Raw genomic sequence first — 12,015 nt, 5'->3', positions numbered from 1 at the left:
AAATATATTTTAAATATAAAAAAAAATTATAATATAATATATATAATATATATATAATTGTTTTAATATATCTTCATCTAATATATTTATTTAAAAAAACTATTATTGCTCTAAAATTATAAATTATATATAATAATATATATATAATTGTTTTAATATATCTTCATCTAATATATTTATTTAAAAAAACTATAGTTTATTATATTGCTCTAGAAGACTCATATGGACTACTTTTATGAGCTGCACAACTGTGGTCACTATAAAGTGTTGTACATAAATAATCTTTCCTTTTTTGTGTGCTCCACAGAGAAAAACAACATACAGGGACAACATGAAAGAGTGAATAATGGCAGTTCTTATTTTTTATTGAACTCAAGATGATTTTGAGTCAGTCGGGTGTTTGATATCAGATGTGTTCCTGATGTCCTGACACAGATCAATAGATACAGTCTCTCGGTATCTGTTCGAGACAGAAAACACTCACCCGCTGAGACAGTCGTCAAACCTCTCCGTGGCTCTGAAGCCGATGATGGAGTAAATCACGATGGCCGCGTAAATGGACGTGAGGCCGTTAATTACGGAGATGATGACGGCGTCCTGCTCGCAGTTATTACTGCAGACATACAGAGGAGCATTTCTTACAGTCATTACACTGAACACAAACTCAGCGGCTGTCAAGCAGAAAGGCTGGAGTTACTGACTGGACCGAGTTGTAGCTGGAGAAGGAGATGAGTCCTCCAAACGCCAGAGAGAAGGAGTAAAACACCTGCGCACCTGCGTCCAGCCACGTCGTCGGATTCAGCAGCTCGTCCAGCTACACAAACCAGCAGCAAATGCATCGTCATATATCATCATATTATATGCATGCCATCTAGCGCGAGTTATGCACTGGTGCCAAATGAATTATGAAGAGTCTTTCTGAACATGCATGGCTTTCTTTCTTCTCTGCAGAACATCTGAGCTGCATGACGTGAAGTCAGCTGGATGTGTTTGTGTCAGACTTACATCTGGAGTGAAGAGGAACTTGATTCCGCTGACGGAGCCTTTGAGCGTCAGTCCTCTGATCAGGAAGATGGTCAGGACGAGGTACGGAAGCGTGGAGGTCACGTACACAGCCTGACAAGATAGAAACATCACAGACAGCCCAGAAATAATATTTAGCATAAAGAAAATTGATCACATTTTTAAGGGTTTCATGACATTTTTTGCATGACAATAGCCACATTTCTCCCAAATATGCAAATATATACACTACTGGTCAAATGTTTGTAATGTTGTCTTATGCTCATCAAGGCTGCATTTATTTGATCAAAAATACAGAAAAAAACAGTAATCTTGCAAAATGTTATTACAATATAAAATAATGGTTTCTATTTTAATATCCTTTAAAATGTAATTTATTTCTGTGATGCAAAGCTGAATTTCCATCAGCCATTACTCCGGTGTAAAGTGCCTCATGATCCTTCAGAAATCATAATAAAATGCTGATTTATTATTAGAATTATCAACAGTTGCCAACAGTTGTGCGATACTTTTTCAGGATTCTTTGATTAATAAAAAGTTAAAAAGAACGGCATTTATTAAAAATACAAATATTTTCTAACAATATAAATCTTTGCTATCACTTCTTAACAATTTAACACATCCTTGCTGAATAAAAGTTTTAATCGCTTTAAAAAAAAGAAAGAATACAAATGTACTGAGCCCAAACTTTTGAACGGTAGTGTATATTGTTAGAAAATATTTCTATTTTAAATAAATGCTCTTCTTTTTAACTTTTTATTCATCAAAGAAAAAAAAGTAAAAAAATACAAAAAAAAATATGAAGCAGCACAATATTGATAATTCTAATAATAAATCAGCATATTAGAATGATTTCTGAAGATCATGTGGCACTGAAGACTGGAGTAATGATGCTGAAAATACAGCTGCGCATCACAGAAATAAATTACAGTTTAATGTATGTTAAAATAGAAAAACCTTATTTTACATCATAATAATATTTCACAATATTACGTTTTTTCCTGTATTTTTGATCAAATAAATGCAGCCTTGATGAGCAGAAGAAACTCCTGTAAAAAACAAATCGTTCTGATCCCAAACTTTTGACCGGTAGTGTATATATATATATATTTTACCAAATGTCGTGCATTAATAAAAAAATAATTATTATTTTATTAAATACATATAGTATTGTTTTAATGTTTTTAATAAATATATGTGCATTATTTTCTTTATTTTTTCTTAAAATAAAAATGTATGAAAAGATGTGTATATAATATATAATAATTTTAGATATAAAAATATACTGACGCTGTGCTGATATACAGCCATATCGCACTGCTACTCGTGTGATATTGCGTTTATACAACAGTTCGTTGTATGTAAATACATAAGCAACAACAACAGAGTGTCTTTAAAACCCCTGAACTACTCCGCCATAAGATGGCGACAAGAGACTGTTTTTCTGAGTGAATCAGCAGTGAAGACTGCAGTAAAGAACCCCGTTTCAGTCTCTTTCAATATAAAAGTCTTCACTGCGGACTCACTCAGAAAAAGAGTTTCTTGTCGCCATCTAATGGCGGAACAATGTAAATAAAATCACCATCACGAACACACACACCGTTTCCCAATACTAAATACTACTATTATTTATATACAATATTATTTATTGAATAATGCAACAACAGCAGCCGTCATAAAAGTTGCTAAGCAATTCAGTCAAAAGTACAAAGGCAGCGCTCTGATAAACAGCATTAAAGTTATATAAAATATAACGTGATGAGATTTTGCCCTCAGCCAAAACTATTAGCTCTGGAACAAATAATAGACTAATGAGACCAAAGACTGCCCATTAGATTTACCCAAAACTAATTATATCTCATGTTTAACCACTATAGAGACATCAGAGCCAGCGGTGATTTCCCGAAGGTCTGGCCGAGGTGAGGCTGCTCTCGGCGGGTTCATGAGCGCTGAACGGCCGCTGACGCGCTGGAGCTCACATCTCCCGAAACATCAAAGCAATTTTTCAAATAGATGTTATTTTTATTAACAAACCACATATTTGAAGTCTAAACAAGTACATTCTCGCCTAAAAAACTCTTAAAACTACATTCCGTGACATAAAAACAGTATTATTTATAAAATTATAGTGGATTTGGGTGTCCGCCACAACACTCACAGTGAGAAACACCGCATGCGGAGTGATACAAACGGTGAAACGGTTGATGTTTTGTTACCATTAGAATATCACACTCCTGGAAAAGGCTCTCAGCCAATCAAATTCGAGGACCAGAAAGAACTTTATTACGTCATGCATTTATTTGAAATTTACTTAAATTACTTAAATTTACTAAATTTCATTCATTAATAAAAAAATATATTATTAAATAAGAATATCAAATATATTAAGCTAAATATAGTAAACTGTTTATTAAATATATATTTATTGTATTTTAGTATGTATTCATTTATTAAATATATGTATATCTTTATACATAATAAATATATCTTTAAAATTATATTAAAAACATTTTTTTATTTATTTATGAAAAGTATTTGTCATGTATTTATTTAAAATTAATTTACTAAATTTCATACATTAAAAAAATCCTACATTTTTACAATTTGTTTTAAAAAAGGCTCTTTTTTTGCATTTCTATTAACGCATAGCGGAAGTTTGTATCCGAAAGAGAAACAAAAGCAAAGCAATTTAGCCAACAATAGTCATAATATACAATGGCAGGTTTATTAGGCAACTAGATTAGAAAGCAATGTAAGATAAGAAAAACAAACTAACTAAAACGTACTATTGTTTAGAAACTATTGTATAGTAAGTGTTTGGTGGTAAATGTGCTTCACGATGCAACAAATCTGAATGGTTTTAAGAACAGACTTCACTTTCTTCATGCAAACTGTAATTTTATATTCATTTTCTTTTGATTTAGGGATGAAATGAGAGCTGGAAATTTCCTTTCCTGCTCTAAAGGTTGCATCCTGTAATTGACCAGAAAAGTGTCTGTTATCAATGATGCCACTACAGCCTTTAGTTGCTGTGATATCTTTACAGCAGCCCGAATCTCGCTGCCCTTTGTGCTCTTTATAAGATTATACGGATTGTATTGGTTTCCTCAGATTATCAGTTTTATGAGTTTCATCTTTGTCTTGGCCAAAACTACCAGCTATTTCTAACCACAACATCAGTCTGTGTGCTAGCTAATGCTTAACCTGAAGAAGCACACCCAGATATCTGGCCTTGGGTTAACCTTGGGTTATCTTGTTCTGTGTGTTACACTGCTCAAGTTCAAGTTCTAGGTGAGCTTTATTGTCATTCTGCTGGATGGAATCGCTGGTCTAGTGGGGTTAGCCCTTAGCCTAGCTCGTGTGCCTCCACGCTTGCCGCGCTTCTGTCCCCTCTCACATCGCCGGCATCGCCGTGTTGTGCGGGTAGCATCAGCAGGCGAGGCCGCGGTCCCGGGGTTCGGCTTCAGCAGCAGACAGAGGCCTCGTAGCTTCTCAGTAGTCAACGACGTAGCTTCTCAGTGCTCATACGTTACTGAGGGTTAGTAATTAGGTTTTGAGATTTCACATTGTAAACCCTGGGTTAATGTTCTTGTATATTTACAAGGTAATTAACACAGCTGCACATGGTCATGCTGCTACATCAGTCCTCTTATAAATAATGTCTTTTATGACAGATTTGATGTCACTGATTGACAGTTTTGGAGCAGGACTTCATAGCCCAGTGATTCCCCATTCAAAATTAAAAGTGTGTAACGTTGTATTATGTTAAAATTCTGGTTAGAGTTTTTATGGTGTGAGTCAAATTAACACAAATTGGATTCGATATAATTCACCAAAAAATCACACTATGAAAAAACATAATCAGGGTAAAAACAGTAAACCTTTACCATCATACTTCTCAGACATGACAAAAAAAGTAAACATGAAAACATGATTTTTAAAACTGTTTAACAATTATTTTTTAAACATTTGTTTTTTGTTTGTTTTTGTTTTTACAGAATGTTAAATTAAAAGTATAAACAGTATGTTAAATTTTCTTTTTGTTAAATATTCCCAACAACTCAAAACTTCGGGTCAAATTGAGCCGGAATATAATAAAACTCAGGATGATGTCATTACAAACCTTTCATTTTATGCAAAACACAAAAAAAGATATTGTGAGGAATGTTTTAATCATACATTGAAAGTCAGTGGGGTCCAAATTGATTTTCACTCTATGGACAAACAAACACAAGAGAAAATATCTTCTATTGCAGAAAGTCATGCAGGTTTGGAAAGACATGGAAGAGGAATGAATGATGATTTATAGGCGAACTGTCCCTTTAACTCAGAGGGATGAAGACATCAGCTCAGGGTAAAGTGTAAATGTGATAGAGATGTACCTTCCCGGTGGTCTCGATGCCCCTCAGACAGCAAACCCACAGCAGAGTCCAGGCGCAGAACAGACACAAAACAATCCACCACTGCAGACCTCCAGAGTCCTCGATCACAGGCGTCGTGTTCAGCGTCTTTCTGTACCAGAAGTAATCCACTGGAGAACTGCGTTCACATTCAGACACAAACCCTGTTTACAGACAAACAGGTCTAACGGTAAATACCTGGACTTGTATATTCATCGCCTTCATACACTCTAAAGAGTCAAGTAGACTTATTGGCATCATAAAAGGCTTTACATTAACAAAGCATTGGTAAGGGATGGATCCAAGTGGATGCTGCACACTGGTGGTGGTTGAGGAGAGATCTGTATGACACATGATTGTAAAGCGCTTTGGGTGTACAACAATACACAATAAAGCACTATATAAATGCATCATTCATTCATTCATTCATTCATTCAACGTTTAAATTACAGACATAAACATCTACACACAATTTAAAAATTAAATATTTAAAAAATAACAGTAAGAAAAAGGAAAAGGCAAAAAACACAATGATTTGTTTTATTACATATGTGACCCTGGACCACAAAACCAGTCATAAGGGTCAATTCTGAGATACAACTATTTGAAAATCTGGAATCTGATGGTGCAAAAAAAATAAAAAATGTAAAGTTGTCCAAATGAAGTTCTTAGCAATGCATATTACTAATCAAAAATTAGGTTTTGATATATTTACAGTAGGAAATTTACAAAATATCTTCATGGAACATGATCTTTACTTAATATCCTAATGATTTTTGGCATAAAAGAAAAATCAATAATTTTGACCCATACAATGTATTTTGGGCTATTGCTACAAATATACCCCAGCGATTTAAGACTGCTTTTGTGCTCCAGGGTCACATATTCTTACACCGTAGTTTTGTTTTGTCTTTCATTACAAATATCTAAAAAAAACTTAAATCAAGATACATTTACATTAAGAATATTCAGATATTTGTACTGGAAAATAAGATAAAAATACGGAATGAGAAAGACATTTTTTTGGTATGCTTTACTTTTCATTTCCAGATTTTTTGTTTGTTTGTTTGTTTGTTTTGTATGTAGTCAGGTAACTAAAGAGTAACATCACAATGGATTGACTTGATTCCTGATGGTTCGTACCTGTCCGGTTTTCATTGATGGGACACTGACTCCAGGGTAAAGGGTCCTGAAACGAGTTGAAGAAATACCACATGACCCAAGCAATGATGGTGTTGTAGTACATCCCCACCAGGAAGGACACCAGCATGGAGGCGATACCTGTGGGTGAGAAGCACTTTCATTCACATCATTCATCATAATCACCAGAGAGACTGAAGCTGATACATTATACAGAGTTTTAATAGGTCTGGCATGTGATTACGGTTTTGCTAGGATCAGGTTTTAAGGCAAAATCAGTGTTTTTTTCCTTTTTCTTCATGCAGTGGTCAAGAGATTTTGGTCTATTTGCTCCCATAACACGTCTTCTTTAGACTAGTAGAAAGAAAACATCCAAAATACACACTTTTGTTTTTATTTTATTCCACTTTATCCGTTTGCGCCTGTAGATTTCAATTATAATGCATATCTTTAAAAGTTTTATCTCCACTTCAGCAGCACTTACATACACCAAAACTTACAGTTTTATTCCTATCTATATTCTGAAGGTTTTTACTGAGGGGTTTGTTCATTTATCATTCACTCAGATTTTTCTAACATTTTCCTGAAAACACAGTAAAATCGTATTTTTTTTCTGTCTGTTGACTTTATTTTCTGATTTATGGAGTGATAAAAAGAGAAATCCAAAATCCCCTATATAAAACCCTTTAACTCTAATATGACAACAAAATCAAGCAAGAACTTTGAACCAATGTTAAGGTCTCTGTTCTTTAAATGTATGTGAATTAGTACATATTTATGTTGGAATTTTGAACATAGTATCTCAGAAAACTTGTAATACAAAATAATTGTTTTAATATACTGTGAATCAACTGGGGCAAGCATGGTGAGATCTATTTAGTTTAAATTTTTTACCCTATTCACCTGTAGTGTTTTGCCTTAATTACCCACCTACGCCAACTAAATACGGGTTAATGGATCTCCAGACACCGATGCTGCCTTTTCTGAGTCTCTGACCGATGGCAAACTCCAGATGCAGCAGCGGGATTCCCTCCAGAACCAGAAGAATCAGGAACGGGATCATAAACGCTCCTGAAAAAGGGTAAGATCCTTTATTTTCAGCAACACAAACTCTAGTTTATTCATTTTTACAGCACATGATTGTCATTAAAACAGCATTTTAAATAGTTTACAGCAGTTTTAAAACATTGACATCTCAAATGTTTCTCCTAAAGATCCTCTCAAGGAATAAAACTAGTAAGAAATGAGTCAATAGTTGACCTACAGTAAGAATATAGAGAGCTAATATAATTGTGGAGCAGCATCTGTTGGCATCTGTAGATTTAAATTACAATACAACTTTAAAAGCCATTTCCTCAAAATGACGTTTTTCTCCTGCATTTCAGCAGCACTTACATGCACTAAAGTTTACAGTGCCTGGTTTTATTATTGCACTTTATCTATTTTCGTCTATAGATTTCAATTACAATGTATATCTTTAAAGGCCGTTTTCTCAAAATGAGTTTTTCCTCCACTTCAGCAGCACTTACATACACTAAAACGTACAGCTTTATTCCCATCTATATTCTGAAGGGTTTTACTGAGGGGTTTGTTCATATTTCATTTACTGGTTTTATTATTACACTTTATTTGCATCTATAGATTTCAATTATAAAATATATCTTTAAAGACCGTTTTCTCAAAATGAGTTTTTCCTCCACTTCAGCAGCACTTATATACACTAAAATTTACAGTTTTATTTCTTTAAAGGCCGTTTTCTCCAAATGAGTTTTTCCTCCACTTCAGCAGCACTTACATACACTAAAACTTACAGCTTTATTCCCATCTATATTCTGAAGGGTTTTACTGAGGGGTTTGTTCATATTTCATTCACTGGTTTTTTTATTACACTTTATTTGCGTCTATAGATTTCAATTACAATGTATATCTTTAAAGACCATTTTCTCAAAATGAGTTTTTCCTCCACTTCAGCAGCACTTACATGCACTAAAACTTACAGCTTTATTCCCATCTCTATTCTGAAGGTTTTTACTGAGGGGTTTGTTCATATTTCATTCACTGGTTTTATTATTGCACTTTATCCATTTTCGTCTATAGATTTCAATTACAATGTGTATCTTTAAAGGCCGTTTTCTCCAAATGAGTTTTTCCTCCACTTCAGCAGCACTTACATACACTAAAACTTACAGTTTTATTCCCATCTATATTCTGAAGGGTTTTACTGAGGGGTTTTTGCCTGGTTTTATTATTGCACTTTATCTATTTGCATCTGTAGATTTCTATCACAATGCATTTCCTTAAATAGTTTGTTTTTCCACTTCCATTTACATACACCAAACTGAGCAGTTTTATTCCTCTCTATATTCTGAGGGATTTTACTGTATGAACTGTTGTTCATATATCATAAACATTGATTTATATAACATTTTATTTTAAACCATTTTACAACCTTTTAAACCATTAAATCGCAACATCAAACTAACCTCTAGGTCTTAATATAATTTGCTGTCCATGGTGCTATATTACATTCATTATTATGTAGATTATTATATAGTGTACATTTAAGTGCTCTTAAACATTCAGAACTGTTTCCCGCAGTATTTTGCAGTGTCATACTGTAACAGCTGTTTTGCAAACAAAGTGATGTCAGCAAATATCAGCCTCTTTATCTGAGTGTTTGACTCTCTGCATGCGGCCCCTTATCAGCTTAAAGCTTGGAAAGTCCACATGATGATAGCCTGAGGTGAAGGTGAGAGGACACTAGGGCGCTTTAGGAGAACGAGAGGTTTACACCTGATGCACATTCACTCCTCTGAAGAAACTGTTCATTCAGCTCATGTAGGATCATTATGAAACTGTTCTTGTGGAACATTGGTCAGATGTTGCTCTTTCATAGATCAGATTTCTCAGTTACTTTGTTTCATTGGCATCTCAGATGTTTCTTCTAAAGATCCTCAGGAGAAATTAAAGTAGATATAAAAAAGAATGTGGAGCACCTCAGATCATTTGATGAGAAATGTTTGAGATCATGTTAAGACTTTTGAATTTTGATCGCAGTCTTTAGTTTCTATGCACAGTTTAAGACATTGTTGAGATGTCTTCTGAAACTCCAGCCCTTATATTATGTTCTGGGTCAGTTTGACCCACATCGATATGTGAGAAAATGTTTTTCTTGAAGTTTGATGACTTTTTCTTATTTAGGGTCATGAACATGCTTGCAAAGCTTCGACACTCTGGAATGTGTGTACAAATTTACAATTATGATGTTTGCAGGTTTGTTTTTTTTTGTTCTTTGTAATTATTTGTCAAATTTACTAGCAATTTCTGACTGAAAATTGGAAAAAAAACTTTAAGCATACAGATTTTTGTTTTTAATTCATGTTATCATGTTTGGGAAGTATAAATGTTAAAGTTTTACTGATTTTATGTGATTTTTATACTTTAGTGTGATTTTTTGTGTGTGTGTGAATTGTATTGAATCCAGTCCACACCATAAAAACCGTACCTTTTCTGAATGGAAACTTCCATCCCGTTTTAATAGCATAGTAAATCTCGGCTTCATTCACGGTGGAAGTATCTGTTGCTCTGCTGATGTTGAATTAATGTTTAACTATAATCATTTTAAGTGCTTCCTTTCAGCCCATTATAAACCGTTTGGGGTTTTATGAGGGCGTTTATAGTGATCTTTCTGTGGTTATATCACATGCGTATAAAAATAACACAGAATTACATCACTTTCGTCTTCGATCTTTAAACACAGCAGCATTAATTGTTTGTACAGTTTGATTATTCTCAGAAACACTTTTGGACAAATTGCTTTTAATACACTAATATATTTCCGAAATTGACATGCCATTTTTTTTTTTCAAACTATCAAATATTTTAATGCACCGCTTCTTTAAACTAGCAAAATCATAAAACATTTTATTGACCCTTATAAATGTCTTTGTCATTATATTAGATATACATCAAATCAAGTGTAATTTATAGTAAATAAAGATGCACAAACACACTTTATATTCATGATAGACAGAGGTTTGTTGGGTTGCATTGATAAAGGATGTCATGTGGGTTTGTTAGTGAATGATGTTGATAAATTTAAGATTTGTGTGTTTGAATTGCATATAAAAAATTGTAACATTAATCAACTTAATGTGATGCATATTTGTCAGTCATAAATGAAACCGATTTCTGTAATAGTACTAATAAAGTAAATGTTTTTTAAATACACAATAACAAGCTTTATATATATTTATTTTTATCTAATTTGATTCAATCTCATACAGTTTTACTAATTGAATATAGCTTGTTTCACAACTTTAACCATTTAGAACTGAATAAATGTAATTATTTGTGCAAAGAACAGATTTGTGCAGATTCTAAGCAATTTGAATAAATCCATATGTGAGCCTGGAGCACAAAAGCAGTCTTAAGTCGCTGGGGTATATTTGTAGCAATAGCCAACAATACATTGTATGGGTCAAAATTATTGATTTTTCTTTTATGCCAGAAATCATTAGGATATTATGTAAAGATCATGTTCCATGAAGATATTTTGTACATTTCCTACTGTAAATATATCAAAACTTATTTTTTGATTAGTAATATGCATTGCTAAGAACTTAATTTGGACAACTTTAAAGATGATTTTCTCAATATTTTGATTTTTTTGCACCCTCAGATTCCAGATTTTCAAATAGTTGTATCTCAGCCAAATATTGTCCTATCCTAACAAACCATACATCAATGGAAAGATTATTTATTCCACTTTTTTATTTTTCGCAATTTCTAAAAATTGACCCTTATGGCTGATTTTGTGGTCCAGGGACACATATTGCATTGGCATGAATTTTGAGAGCAGAAATCTTACATTTCTGACAAATATGCATCACATTCATTAGTTTATGTTAAAACTGTTTAATCCAAATGCACGAACATTTTATATGCACTTCAAATACATAAAATGCAAAAGATCCTGCTGATGCATACGCTTGGTTTGATGTTGTGAGTGTGACTTTGGTGTGTTGTTTCTCAGCCTCACCTCCTCCGTGGCTCTGGCAGAGGTACGGGAACCTCCAGACGTTCCCCAGCCCCACACAGAAGCCCACGCAGGTCAGCATGTACTGGGCTTTGTTGTCCCACTGCGGCCGCTCTCCAGCCTCCTCCAGCTCCAGCTTCTCCAGCTCGGCGTGAGAAGGGATCCGCTCGTCCAGACCCGGGTTCGGGAGCTTCAGCTTCAGCTTCATGTCTGCTGCGTTGGGTCTGGTCACAGAGAGGGGTGAGAAGAGAAGAGATGGAGTGATGGCAGGAGATGTCAATAAATACTGACACCAACATGCACATGCTGACCTTTAGCACTGACATCTCCTCCCATATCCACTCTCTTTCTCACACACACACACACACACACACACACACACACACACACACACACACACACACACACACACAC

At 34.2% G+C, this 12,015-nt stretch overlaps 1 protein-coding gene across 1 annotated transcript in view; it reads right to left on the bottom strand.

Annotated features, from left to right (window-relative positions):
* The window catches only part of LOC107694380 (sodium-dependent neutral amino acid transporter B(0)AT1-like), a 28,766-nt gene extending 16,957 nt beyond the window's left edge, over nucleotides 1-11,809 (bottom strand). Inside the window, exons 1-7 of the mRNA XM_016494067.1 lie at nucleotides 11,605-11,809; nucleotides 7,494-7,634; nucleotides 6,567-6,704; nucleotides 5,406-5,587; nucleotides 1,006-1,116; nucleotides 702-814; nucleotides 485-613 (exon numbers count right to left, since the gene is read on the bottom strand). Of these exons, the coding sequence (XP_016349553.1) occupies nucleotides 485-613; nucleotides 702-814; nucleotides 1,006-1,116; nucleotides 5,406-5,587; nucleotides 6,567-6,704; nucleotides 7,494-7,634; nucleotides 11,605-11,809 (1,019 nt within the window). The remainder of the gene's footprint in view (nucleotides 1-484; nucleotides 614-701; nucleotides 815-1,005; nucleotides 1,117-5,405; nucleotides 5,588-6,566; nucleotides 6,705-7,493; nucleotides 7,635-11,604) is intronic.
* Between the last annotated feature and the right edge of the window lie 206 nt (nucleotides 11,810-12,015).

This window comes from Sinocyclocheilus anshuiensis, unplaced genomic scaffold (genome assembly GCF_001515605.1).
Source record: "Sinocyclocheilus anshuiensis isolate Anshui unplaced genomic scaffold, SAMN03320099.WGS_v1.1 scaffold2100, whole genome shotgun sequence".
NCBI lineage: Eukaryota > Metazoa > Chordata > Actinopteri > Cypriniformes > Cyprinidae > Sinocyclocheilus > Sinocyclocheilus anshuiensis.
This window is presented reverse-complemented; position numbering and strand designations above follow the sequence as displayed.